We start from the raw sequence: 14,164 nt of genomic DNA, 5'->3' as shown, positions 1-14,164 counted from the left end.
CTCCTCTGGCCTGACTTCCCTCCAAGCAGCAGGAATAGGAGAGCTGCGGCTGATTCATCACCAGCAAACGCAGTATGATGTTGGTGTCTTCGCCTCGTGCCTCCAAAGTGTCAAGTGTACTGGAATTTTAATAAATCTGCACGCTTTCTCCCTGTGACGCCTCAGGCAGATCCTTGCAGGTGTAGCAGGGCCAGGAAATGTTTGGGTTTTTTTTGCACAGGGAAGACGATATCAGCTGTCACAGTGAGCAGAGAGAAAACACAAATAAAGACAGTGCTGAAATTGTATTTGCTGCAATTTTCATTCATTTATCCTGGCAGCATTTTTGACATGTCATGCTTGATGCCTTAATGGGCCTGCTGCTTGAAAAATACCCTTATTTCAGTAATTTAGCCTGCAGACATTTACATTTGCATCTAAACCTATAAACTGTCACACCAATGAGAGACGGGGAAGATTGGGAAATGCGTCTTTGCCTTGCAGATGAGCCATGTGGAGGGCTTAAGCTGCTAAAGCCCAGCAATTGCACTCCCGCGGATCTGATGTATGACTATTATTAACCTCCCCACTTATGAGTGTGAGTCACCCTGTCCAGTGACAGAGCTGCCACAAGTCCTCACTCAGCTGTCTGACTTCACGAAGGAGCGATCCAAGCCAGTGACGCCAATCCTGTCTCTCCCCCCTCGAGCCAAGATCCTTCCTCTGCTCGGGGGGGGGGGGTCTCATCTGCGTGACCTGCCACTCACGGCCACTCATACTTCGTGTTGCCTCAGAGAGGAAAGTGGGAAAATGTCTCACCGAAAAAAAAACTCTCCGGGCAGTACACTCTGAATTTGTCAGTGCAACCCATTTTCATTTTTGATTTATCTAATGCAACATCACATAAACTGTTGGTCATGAGCCAGCAGGTTGAATTGAGGTCAACGGAAGTGCCACTCTTGATTTGATCTGCTCAATTGTCCCCTTGGGTTCACTCCCAAGCTGACTGGACATTTTTTTTAAAGCGTCGTGTTCATTAATTTGCGCTCAAACGTTTCCTGTCTTGCTGTAAATGGGCAAAATGCAAAAGACGGTAAAGTTGTTAAGTACTGAGACAGGGGCCGAAGCGTTTCGGGTTCACCGCTAATCCTACAATATGGAACATTTTTTGTGTACTCAGACTGACTTTGCATCATTTCTCTTTACTCTGCAAAGTTTAAAATCTATATTAGAGGACTCTTTTGACACTTGGCCTTCTTTAATGATGAATTATAGAGTTTGTCTGTCTGCAGATGTGAAGAACTTAAAGTGTCGTCATTGTCTCGGATTCTGAGTAAAGACAAGGACACGCCAAGAGTGGAAATTGGCACTTTTGAACCTCTTAATATAAAGAAAATATATAGGGCATTTATTTTCACAGTTACAAATAAGAGCTTTTCCATTGTATAACATATCATAGAAATGCAGGGGTTCCCAAATTATTTAGGCCCAACCCCCAAAATAATGGTGCCAGAGACGTAGGAGTCCCATATTCCAATAGGATATTGATTTGAGCTCGTTTGCAAAAAATAATCTCCTTTGTGTGCACCGCGTATCCTGTGGTGCTTTAAATTAACTGCAACTGATGCTATGGTTAATATGTCATAATCACCTCAGGGGTTATGTGGGGACAAAGGAAATCACAAGGTTGATGAAATACTTTCATTTGCATGGTTCAGTCTTAGAGGTTCAGTGTGTAAGATTTAGATGAAAGGGATCTATTGGCAGAAAGTGAATATAAAATACTCCTAGTGATGTTTTCATGATTGTCTTTCATCTAAATTGTATGAATTATTGTTTTCTTTACCCTAGAATAGGCCCTTTATATTTAAATACGTTATATTTATATCTGGAGCGGGTAGCCCAAACTGGACAAACTAAACACATTTTTAGTTTTTATGACATCTTAAGTCTACCACAGGTTCTCTTTCATGTTTGGAAGGGGAGGGTGAGGTGAGCGGTATTCAGCTGCAACATAAAACTTCACCACTGTTTACATTTTCAAATTTAGTTTCTTTTGTAACAATTTTGGCTGAAAGCTGTTACTTTTAATTTGTCTTGGATTGTGTTTGATTTATGAAAACATTTCATCACCCCCCCCTTTCTGTGTCTCGCGACCCACCAAGGTCTCCCGACCCCTAGTTTAAAAACAATCCGACAAGCGGAGGTTGGGTTTAAGTTACGGTTGTCTGAGGCTCTTACAAAGAGACAATCTAATCTCTAAATCGATTCCTATTACTACAAACAGCAGCATCAACCTACCATCACTGAACCTCCTCCCTGTTTTCTCTCCTCTCTTCCTCCCTGCCCTCGACTCAGTAGCTCTGTCCCTCTTTCTCTCAGTTAAAAACAGGCCTTAGGTCCCAAAGCACCATGGAGGGGCAGAATGTGGCACATGTACCCTGTCCCCAAAATAACTTGTTTTTTTTCCCTCACTTGAAATTGAAGGGTATTGCAGCTGTCGCCCAGCACCGACACGCTCACTATGGGTCCTAAAAAGCTGGAGCATCATGGGAATTTGTCGAGTTCTCAACTGTAAATATGGAAATAAAACCTGAAGGAAGCATGGGAGCACGGTCTGCAGTCAAAACAAAGCTATGAATACGTCTGATTTCAACTTGATGTCAGCACTTTCATTATGACTCAAAGTGAATGTCTTGTTTTTAGGCAGCTTCGCCCTATAGCTTTGATCTGGTGCCCTTTACGCCCACATGCTTTTTGCAATTTTTGGATTACCATGTTGTTCCTCTGCTCGACCCTCCAGCTAGTATCTCACTACCTGACACAAGCTATCTTCCACAGACGGCGTTGGCGAGGAACAATGCTTTCTGTCACTTTCCTTCCTCTTTCCTCTTCCCCGTCTTCCACTCTCACGTTCTGCTGTCTGCTTTTCCGTCCTGCATTCTCCTGACTCACATCATCTCCCCTCTCACACCCGCTGAATGGTCTACTTCCTCTTGCGCTGCATCTATCTTCTCATGTATGATCGAATTTCTCAGAGGAAGTCACCCGCAGGGTTTGGATGTGACAGCGCGGATTCTCGCTGGTGTCAACATGAGCTGGTTACAGCTCTGTTGCTATGTGACAGTGGGTTATTGGCTAGTTTCCGAACATACAATGCAAGGAAAATAACTCTCATATAAGCCGGTTTCATGATGCATTCTAATTAGTTTCATTTAACTGCAACCGCCATGGAAAGCACTGGTGGGTCTAAACCCTTCGGCTTTTCTGTACTGCAACATTACAGGGGAAGCTGACCTTAGATCAGTTTCTACAGGGCAACGCAACCTATTAGGAAGTTGGTGAATAACGTGGCCCTGGGGATTCAGAGATGCTCAGCCATCCTCATCATTGACCTCTGTAGTCTTCCACAGGACACATCTTGTTTCTGTTGTACACTACACACACTCACGCAGTCATAAGCTCTCGCTGGAAGGCACCGCTGGGGCAGCCTGCCGTTACTCCTCGGCATATAGGCGTGTCTGGAGAGCCGATGAACCTCAATGGATTTCTCTCGAGTGCAGCTCTCCACTGCGAATGAGTCACACAGTGTATCAGGGAATGGGGGCAAAAGGAATCTTTGGGGATTATTATTCTGATTCATGCACAGCTGTGGTTTAGGCTTAGCAGAATCCCCTATTTGGGGCCAGAATGAAATGCAGAGATGCGGTGGCAAAAAGCAGAGAAGTACAAAAGCAGCCTATGCATATATGTGGTTATGGAGGTTGTAGTAATGTGTAACTTTTTTGTAGTTCAGTAGCATGCTCTTATTGTTCTCAACTGAATGGGTAAAACAAAGGAGGAGCTATTGTGTAGTGAAGAATGTTGAAGCGCTGTAACAAAGAATAAAGTGGGTGGCTCACAGATTATATCACAGGACCCAGAAACATACATACACATAAGCTAGAGGACCAGAATATAAAAGCTTGTGGGTGCCGTCACATTCTGCAAACCGTGAACCACCGTTTCTCAGATGAGAGGCCTCTGTGTGAAAAAGACATTTCCATGTTGTGGGGGCTTATTCAGGCAGCCACTGCGAGAGAGAGAGAGAGAGACGGAGATTTAGAATAGTGCGTGTGTGCCTCTGGATGCGTGTGTGTGCACCGCTAGTGCCTGCGAGCAGGGGAATAAAGGTTAAATCGAACACTTCTGTCAGTGTCTCGAATCCAGCTGCAAGCATTCCTCTCACCGCCCCGGATTCCTACATGGAATTGCACAATCCCGCTGTCACACCCCCAGTAATCTAGGAAGAACAATGAATAATGAACCTCTTCCGTCCTTCGTTTTGCAATTTGTTACGGGGGCACAACTCTGCAAGACAGGAATTTCTGAAGAGGAGACGTCTCAAAAGCACACGGCCGCATGCCAGCTTTTAATGAATTCTTTTTTATTAACCTTGGCACCAAAATCTGGAATATAATTCCATATAATATCAAAGGGAAACCCTTCCTTTTTCATTTCAAACATGCACATAAACAATGTCCTCCTCAAGGACAGAGCTTTATCCACTGCTCGATGTCTTTGCACTCGGAAAACAGCTGTCAACATGTGTTTCATGCTCCTATACTGTATATGTATTTTTGTGTTTTATTTTTATTTCATTACCTTTGCCAAAGAGGTTATGTGTTCATTAGCATTTGTATGTTTGTCAACAGGATTAGACAAAAACTACTGGATGGATTTCCATGAATCTTGGCAGAAGGATTGGGTCAGGAAGAAACCCATAACATTTTGGTAGTTGTCCGGATAAGGGGGCAGATCCAAGATTTTTCCCACTTTCTTTAACATTGCAAGATTTTTCAACATTTTCATTGATTTGTCAGAGAACTAGAACGGCTTTCAGTAGAGTGCATACCCCTGCCAAGGCCCATGAGTCCTGTTAAATTTGATCAAACTGCAAAAAGGCTAAATAAATGACCTGGATCCGCACCAACATTATATTGGTTCTTTCCTGACCTTTACCACATCTTTTCAATTAAGTTTCATCATAATCCGTTAAGCGTTTTTTGAGTAATCTTGCTCACAAACAAACAAATAAACAAACAAATGCAGATTTGAAAATAACCTCCGCGGCGTAGGTAGTAATTCATGGAACTTGGTTTTTAAATATAAGGCATATTTAGGGGACTGATATCTGGATCTAGTGAATTTATATGTGGTTTCATGAGGGGCCTGTTGGGCCTTGCGGTGGTATACACTCTCTAGTTGCCATTCTAGTTGTATTTCATTGACGTTCCATTCATTGTGTTCTATCTTAATGCGTTTTGCATTCACAACAGTTCTGCTGAGGCTACTCCCTGTTTATACTCTAAACAATGAACAGTGAATCACAACGGTTGCGTGTTTCATTTTCGACATTTCCTGCATTTCCCCTGTTTAAACATAATCTACCATAATGAATGCATTGAGTATCTTCATATCTTCATTTATTTATGACCCTGTAATGATGTTGATGCAAAGCAATGCTGATGCATACTGGATGGGGTCCCCCCCCCCTCCCAGCCTCCACTCCTCCACTCCTATAGCTTTACATTGAGTGATATTTCAGGAGGAAACACATTTGTAACGCAGCACGTACAGTAGTTGCTCTCTCGCTCCCACCAGCCTCCCCCAAGTCCCCCCCATCCAATTTACCAGCATGCGATGCATTTAGATTCCTGGGGGGGTGTAGCCCTCACTACATGCTTCTCACATGACCGCTGCTTCATATTAGAACGCGGGGCCAATGGGGACGCGAGGTGGGAGTGACGTCAGGGGGGAGGCGGATCGGGTCTGCTCGTGTGTGTGTATATGTATATGCATGTGTGTGCGTGTGCATGTGTGCGTGCAGAGGCTCCCTCCCCCTCCTCCTATCAGGCAGCTCCGTGGCTCTGCCGTGTTCCAGGCGCAGTGTGTGTGTGTGTGTTTGTATGTGTGTGTGCGTGCATGTGTGTGTGTGCATGTGTGTGTGCAGCTCGGCCCGGCCTCCCTCTCTCGCTCCCTCCCTCCCTCCGCGCTGAATGGACTAGATTCCCGGCCACGTAAGAAGCACCGCGGCACCACGGGAGAGAGGATGTCCTGCTGAACCGAGGATCGGCCTGGGAAAGTCGGCCGGCCGTCCTTTTCCTTTCCTCTTTACCTTCCAGCACCTTTCAGCAAGCAGCGGACACTAAAGACACGACATCTTTCTTCTTCTTCTTCCTCCACTGGACTAAGAGAAAGAGAGAGAGAGAGAGCGCGTCGACTCCCGCACACAAAGAGCTGCAGCAGCTTTTTTTTTGCTTTCCAGACCGGATGGGGTTTTCTCCTTATGACAACCGCCGTGCATGGATATGATCCCGGCGAACAAGGCCCGTGCACTGACCTGGTACTAGTTAGCCGAGGAAGCTAACCAGTTAGCTCTGCACCTGCTAGCCATCATTTGTCTGTCAACCCGAGCTAAATCCAGCCGTGTCAAGCGGCTAGCTAAACGTGCCAAACATCTTATTTCTAGTGTGTTTGTTTATTCGCTATTTTCCTTTCAGCCGTTTGTTTCCGTTTTAAGGAACCTTCCACCTGCAGAGAGGAGCTAGCTGAAACAAGCTGCGGGTTAACTTCGGACTCGTCATTCATTGTTAAAAAAAAATACTTTTCTTGTAGCATTTCGCTGCTAATTTAGCTCCCACTAACGTCAGGGAAAGTGCAGCCGGTCTGTGCAAAGGGTTTCCTGTCGACTCGGGGGTCGGAGCTCCGGTGTTTTATCCCGGTGTTGCCTCTTGCACGCAGGGACAGAGTGGGGCAGATGAGCCGGTGAAGAGACATTTAAAGACCAGGGAGCGAGCTGTGCCAGCTGTTGATCGCCTGTGGTTTCCAGCAGCGATTCATCCGTGGTGCTTTATTGGCTGAAGAATCTCTAATAATAAAAAAAAGCACCGGACGGACAAAGTGGTGGTGGCCCGGTAGCGGAGGAGGAGGAGAAGCAGCAGCAGGAGGAGGAAGAAGAAGCCCCCCCTCGGTATTGTGGAGCTATCACCCTTATTCCTCATGAACATACAGAGGTCAAATCCTATTAACATTTCACGTTATGGGAGATCGCGGCACAAATCGCACGACTTCGAGGAGCTGTCTTGCTTGAGGACCGCCGAGTCGCACCAGAGTTTCAGCCCCAACCTCGGGTCCCCCAGCCCGCCGGAGACCCCGGACTCCTCGCACTGCATCTCCCGCATCGGGGACTACCTCCTGCTGGAGCCGCTGGAGGGGGATCACGTCTTCAGAGCCGCCCACCTGCACAGCGGGGAAGAGCTCGTGTGTAAGGTCAGTAAACGCAGCGTGCACGGTGGATGTCATCCTACCTTTTTGACTTGCATAACCACATGCATGGTTACACTTGATTTCATGTATTGCCCCCCCCCATCACCATCAAAATGCATTGAACACACTGCACAGAGAAGCACTGTGCTGGTGTATTATGTGCACGGTATTGCAGCAAGCCCCCACCTCATAGCGACGCTTTAATAATTGCTTGAATTGTAAATGGAGAGCTGGCAGAGCAGCCTAATGGAAAAAGTGAATGGGGCGAGCTGCGTGGTTTGGATTGGATTGCATGATGTAACGTTGACAAAGGAGTGAGTAACCACGCACACACACACGCGCGCACACACTCCTCTCGCACTGCTACTCTCGCCTAACCATAGCTCTCCTCTCTTTGCACAGTGCAACGCTCTAATCCTGTTATTTCACCCTTGTTTTTATGCGTGGTGCATTATCATAATCTCATTGCGTCAAAATATTACCCCTTGGTATCTTTTACAGACAGATTTATTTCGAGGAAAGCACACAGGGGCAGGGAGGAAGTTTACAAGCCCCAGCCAGCTCTTGTGACATTGGCCCCAGCATTGATCTCTCTAACCATAAGAAATAAACCACTATTCCCATAAGGTTGAGGTCAACCCTGTGGCCTTTCCATGCCATTTATAGCCCTTATTGACTTTTGAGTATAAGTGCTTAAACAGGCATTGGGGTTGACCCCAAGGTACAGTACATTCCCAGCTTTACAAAGGCTTAAGTGGCTTGATGAATTGAGACAATAGTTATAAGCACCGTTGGACTCATAAGGCTTGACTTATCCAATAATCTGTACCTTTTGACTTGAGATAATGTTTCTTCCTGGCAACAACCGATTAATGGCCTTTGGCACGGCGTGTGAGCTAACTGCTGTTTGACCTCATCTCCTTTGTGCCGGTTTCAATACAGCATCAGTCAATCCAGAGACACAGGATTGATCGCTCCTGCCAAGCTGGAAGCCCAGGTCACAACTTAAGATCTCGAGAGCTGTGGGGCGTATTTGTATTGACTGTGAGCAGATGAGCCCCCCTCACCTGAACTGGGTGTGCTGAGAGTCAATTGGGGGTGTTACTATGGAAACAAAAGAGACAGTACAACCCCAGGCTGCAGTACAATACCGTGCACCAACACAATGCTTTCACTTTGCCTCTATGAATGCTTAGTGTCCAAAGATTAAACATGAGTCTGGTGTCGCAAGAGAGCGTGACATATCGCTCGCATTCTGCTAACATTAGACTTAATTAAAGGGCAATTTCAAGCTCTTCCAGTGTCATTTAATTGTGTGGGGGGAAAGGGAAAAAACCAGACTGTTTGGCAGATGTTCTCGCCCCAAGATCTTGACACCAAAACAACCTAATGAGATATCTGCACTCATTACTCACTCTAGATAAGGGGGGGAAATGGCTAATTGGCTAGAATGCATCTGTAAGTATGAATGTTTCTTATTATTGCAGGTTTTTGACATTGGCCAATACCAGGAGTCACTGGCGGCCTACTTTGCCCTGGGCCAGCACCAGCACATCAACCAAATCCTGGAGATCTTGCTCGGGGAGACACGCGCATATGTGTTCTTTGAGAGGAGCTATGGGGACATGCACTCTTTTGTCCGCACCTGCAAGAAGTTGCGGGAGGACGAAGCTGCCAGACTCTTCTATCAGATAGCCTCGGCTGTGGCACATTGCCACGACAACGGACTGGTCCTCCGTGACCTCAAGCTGAGGAAGTTTGTCTTCAAGAATGAAGACAGGTGAGTTCTGCAGAATAACATTGTCTATGTAATTTACTGTGGTGTTTGTACATTGCTTCATTCTTATATGTTAAATGTTATATAGCAACAGTCAGGATTATATGTTATCATATCTGAGCTTACACGAAGGAGAGCGTAAACTGAGACAATACAAGACTGACATGCCTCTCCCAGATGTTGTGCAGAGTACAGGAACCATAAGCCCTTTGTGTCTCCCTCAATTCTATTTGTGCACATGGTTTTGTGGTGGGTAAATGACGCATTTGTAATCATGCAAAATCATTGTACTTATTCCAACCGTGACATGTTGAACTGAAGAGCACAGACAAATTACCAGGACTAGATTTTGCACGACAAATGATGTACAAAGCTCAGCTTTTGTTACTGGTTCACTTCAGTAGTGATCAGCATGAGAAATCTGTGGAACCACACTTACAAAATACAGGTTTACTGACCCCTGGTGGCAGTGTCTTAAACCTACACCCATAAAACCCAGGCATCTGTTGCCACAGCAACCCAGGAGCTCCTTTTTTATTAATGAAGATGTATGTTTTTATTTGAATAGCAGTTGATTCACATGCAAAACTTTTGATTACTTTACTTTTGTCGTTGCTTACAATAAACCAAGGCTAAAGTTAAATTTATCCCAGCCAACTTATCTAACGCCTCATAGCAGCAGCACAGGCTGCACCTCATTCTCCTCTGTCTGAGCGTGTGACGTTACACTTTGGACACTAACTGTGGAAAAGGGAAGATGAGCTGCCTCACATATTCAGTGCAGGTCCAATGACCTTGAATGCCACACCAGACTGCTCATGAGGCTGGGATGCCGAGCCCCCCCTCCCTTCCCTCCCGTTAAATGATTAATGTCGGGTGAATTTTAAGAGTGGTGGTGCGGGACAGTATTGAGTCACACTTACTATTTGGCCTGTCCAGAAACCTCTTGCACCTTTTCAGCCCTCTTGGCACAGTTAGACCAGACAGTACAGGAGCGATGAGACGAAGCTTCTTTGGAGACTTGAGAGGCCGTTCTGGCTTGAACCCAAGTGTGTGACAAAAGGAGAGAGTGCATGCATAAAGAAGGGGAAGGAACGAGACCAGACAGAAAATGGTACCTGATCCAGCTTCCACAGCATGTGTTGGCTTCCTGATCTGATTTGGTCATACTGCTGCTGTTAGCCTTTGACCAACGAGCAGCCTGTTTAAAGAGCATTGGGCAAAGGTGGGGGACGGCACAACAGAGCCACTTAAACAAGCCCGGTTTATCTCTTCTTTGTCCACCAAGCTCATGAGACATTTTAGGATTAGTTCACATTACATCTTGTATAGCTGAAATAAAGACATTGTGTGATTTATTTTTAAATGTGTGTATTTCTAAGCCCCTTCAACTATAATTGTGGGTTTACACGTCCTCCAGCCATTATCCAGGCAGCGTTATGTTGTATTTGAATAAGCACCCAGCTCTTTATCTCACAGAGAAACAATAGGCCTTTGGCTCAAGCAAACAATAGAAGTTTCCTATTATGAAAATGTGAAAACGGTCTAAAGCACGGTAATAAAGGGAAATTACTATGCTGACAATGAACCCGTCAATGGGGTTATCTGAAAGTACATGTCACAGATGCCAGAAAATATTTTTTTCTGTCTAATCCAGTGCTTCTTGGTTTCGTTTTTCCGGGTGGCTCCCAGTAGACACTATCACGCACACCCTGTCTCTTTGTCTGGCGCATCGTGTATCACGGACCACACACGCAGATGGCAGCATTTGCATAGCCCCACAAGTGTCTCTTACCGTGCACGTGGAAAAATCTTCCTGCCTGAACCTCTCAAGATTCTTTAGTGACAACGCTTCAGAACAACCAGGCATTATTATCAGCCCTCAAGAGTATCTTAGCTGCTATTATGGGGCTGAGAAGAGAACAAATAGATGCTATTTTAAAGAGGGGAAAGAGCACGGGGGGGAAAAAAATCCACATAGCTGCATGCCTGATTCTCTGAGTGGAGCAGTTGCATGAAACCTAAGATGATCAGTCACCCGTAATTGTGTTTCTTTTGAATCGCGGAGGTCTTTTGGTAAGCCTATTTGTACGTTCATGCTTTTTGGCTGAGCTTTTATCTGTGAAAGGAAATGTCAAACTTAAGCCCAGAGCATTATGTGCTCTACTTTCTCTGATTACCAAAAGTGATGGATCTAAAGCTCTTTAGATGTCCATCAAAGTAAATTATCCCACTCAATTGTCCCTTCATTTTTCTTTTCTGTTTGGCATCCAAACATTGGGACCATGGTTGTAATCATCACTTAATAACAGTCACATGAGTAGATGATCTTTATGTTCAATGTGTTTTTTTTTTTTCTCCGTTGTGTGTTTCCAGAAGCCTCGTGAAGCTGGAGAGCCTTGAGGACACATATATCCTGGATGGTCACGATGACTCCCTGTCAGACAAACATGGCTGCCCAGCCTATGTAAGTCCCGAGATCCTCAACGCCAACGGCAGCTACTCGGGGAAGGCAGCAGACGTCTGGAGCCTGGGTGTCATGCTTTATACCATCCTCGTGGGGCGCTATCCTTTCCATGATGTTGAGCCCGGCTCTCTGTTCAGCAAAATCCGCAGGGGCCACTTCAACATCCCCGAAACGCTCACACCCAAGGCCAAGTGCCTGATCCGCTCCATCCTGCGCCGGGAACCCGCGGAGCGCCTCACCTCCCGGGAGATACTGGAGCACCCGTGGTTTACCTCCTCGGGGGCGCTAGGAGGCGCCGCCGTGCACGGCAGGGCAGAAAGGGAGCAGGAGCAGATGGTGCCTGAGGTGAACATGGAGGAGGAGCTGGAGCAGTTCTTCAGCTGAGCAAACACCAAGCACAAACGGACGACTCCGCCACGGTCAGCTCGCCACGCTCACAGCAGAGCCAAAAAACAGTAGTGTAGAGATTATTAGGTGAACATTTGTCATTTATAATAAAGGTGTTTCCATCCTGTTTCCTTTTTCCACCATTTCATGGAAAACCTTGAGCCTGGCATGACAAATGGCATCTATAATGTCACCTGGCGATGCACCTCCTGATCGGGGATTCTGCCGCCGGACATGCAAGTTGCAAACAATGTAGCAAATGTTCTTATTTTTGGATTTGTTTTCGTTTAATGTGGTGCTCATAAAAGTAGACACATTCACCATTTTTGACACTATGGAAAGCATGAAGGGACATAAGAACACAGGAAACCAAGGAGAACAATTCAAACTGCAATGCCACACCTTTTCTGATTAGTTTTGTTTTTGCGTCGTAGCTTTAGGTGGCACCAATTCTAACCACAGACCCAGGGTCCAAAATCGCGCGTTCTGTTGAACTAAAACACGATGATTATTGCTGACCTGGGATCACTGGTTAAAAGATGGAGCGGCTTCAGCTTTTTCTCATCATCCTCATCGTGTTTGGCCTCGACTTTGTTTCACCGTTTTGGTCTCAGTTTCACGTGACAGTCACTCAACTCCTTGACGGCCTTGTTTTCAGTCATTGTTATGTTTCGGCCTCCTCGCTCTCTTAAGCCTTTATCACACCATCCATCACCACACTTTCCTTTTGATAAACTTTTCTTTTCCTGGTTTTGTTTTTAAGCCGTTTCCGGTCTGTTGTTACTGCTGCTTTAATATCACTCCCTTAAACCTCAATCTTAAGCTGTTTTTCTTGGTAAGCCTCCAAACATGGCATCATGCACTTGATGTGTCGGGTGAATGGACGATTCCACCTCTTAAAATTAGCTTCCTCTTATTTAAATCCATTCTTCAGTTGTAGGAACGAGGACGTAACATTTATTTAAATTGTAACAGTTATATATATATATATGAATATATATAAATATATAAAAAATAAATAGAAATATATATATATATATATTTAAAACTACATTGCAGGGTTTTTCTTTATTCAGAGATTCCTTTTTCATGTATGATGTAGGCAATATCTTGACACAGGACAGGCAGGAGGAGGAAACGTCTGTCTGAAGTTTTAGAGTACACAATATCTTCTGTGCCAGTATTCCTGTGGCCCGACAGCCCATGCCACCCGGTCTCCCCCTTTTTCTTTAAAAAAAAAAGCAAAAAAAAATACTTGATACAAGATATTCAGTGATAGTATTGCTATGACATGCTCACGCCAGGACCTCATGTTAGTTGCGTAGGTTCTGTGAAACGATCATGCTCGGAATGGGTACCAGTGGACATGTTTTGTCGTATCTCAATGTTACTTGAATTTGTGTTTTTATCTAGTCATCGGCATGTGCCCCATGAATGCTATAGCCTGCCAGGGGGAGAAGTGGGAGGGAGGGTGCTTGGTTTTTTTTTTGTTTTCGTTTAGTTATTTTTTTTTCTAAGAAAAGTTGAAAACATGAAAATTCTCAATTTGCTACTTTTCTGAGTTGCTTTTCAATAAACAATAAAAAAAAAAAGAAAAACGATTGCTTTTAATGTTTTTGTAGACTGAGCTACCTTTTTATTTAAGTTGGTTCTGATTTGGTGCTAATGTTTTAGTCCTTTTTGTTTCACGGAGGGGCGTGGTGCATGGTGGGATATCTGCCTCAGATGTTCTGATTGTATCGTAACAGATTCTGGTGTTTTTGTCCAAATTTATTCAGTAAATAAATTGTGAACTGCTATTTTGAGTTTTTCATTTCCTTTTTCATTACAAAACTAGAATGGCACTCAGCAGAGAACCACATTTAGATTCACTACATCTGGATTTTCTTGCAAACACATAATTAGCAGTCCATAAACAAGTCATTCTTGGAGAAATTTAGGAAAATGTAGAAAAAAGCCCTATCTCACAATGTGAAAGAGTGGGGGGGAAACCGGGAACCGCACCGTTCTTTATTGGGTTGTTCCCTGACCCATACCACATCCTTCCACCGCGTTTTGTGGAAATGAGTTTCGTACTTTTTGCATAATCGTGGTAACAAACAAACAGACGAAAACACGGTTGATGTAATGAAAAGCTAGGAGCCAACATAACATGCAAGCATCACACTGTAAGAAAAGTCAAAGTCATTTTGGTCCACTACACATAATACAAGTTAACCACTCTGCAAATTGTGTACCAGTGCTGA

The 14,164-nt window shown here is 44.8% G+C and overlaps 1 protein-coding gene across 1 annotated transcript; it reads left to right on the top strand.

The window, feature by feature from the left end:
• The first annotated feature begins 5,861 nt into the window (after nucleotides 1–5,861).
• On the top strand, nucleotides 5,862–13,717 carry trib2 (tribbles pseudokinase 2). Its single transcript, XM_035143908.2, has 3 exons — nucleotides 5,862–7,290; nucleotides 8,775–9,067; nucleotides 11,441–13,717. Exons 1-3 carry the CDS (start codon nucleotides 7,021–7,023, stop codon nucleotides 11,913–11,915), a joined length of 1,038 nt encoding a protein of 345 aa, XP_034999799.1. The 5' UTR covers nucleotides 5,862–7,020; the 3' UTR covers nucleotides 11,916–13,717.
• The last annotated feature ends 447 nt before the right edge of the window (nucleotides 13,718–14,164 follow it).

This window comes from Hippoglossus stenolepis, chromosome 20 (assembly GCF_022539355.2).
Source record: "Hippoglossus stenolepis isolate QCI-W04-F060 chromosome 20, HSTE1.2, whole genome shotgun sequence".
Lineage (NCBI taxonomy): Eukaryota > Metazoa > Chordata > Actinopteri > Pleuronectiformes > Pleuronectidae > Hippoglossus > Hippoglossus stenolepis.
This window is presented reverse-complemented; position numbering and strand designations above follow the sequence as displayed.

Excerpts from the sequence above, each read along its gene's own strand:
- trib2 (XM_035143908.2), top strand. The coding sequence starts at position 7,021 with ATGAACATACAGAGGTCAAATCCTATTAACATTTCACGTTATGGGAGA. Across the intron at positions 7,291-8,774 it reads GGGAAGAGCTCGTGTGTAAG|GTTTTTGACATTGGCCAATA; the intron begins GTCAGTAAACGC and ends TTATTATTGCAG. Across the intron at positions 9,068-11,440 it reads GTCTTCAAGAATGAAGACAG|AAGCCTCGTGAAGCTGGAGA; the intron begins GTGAGTTCTGCA and ends GTGTGTTTCCAG.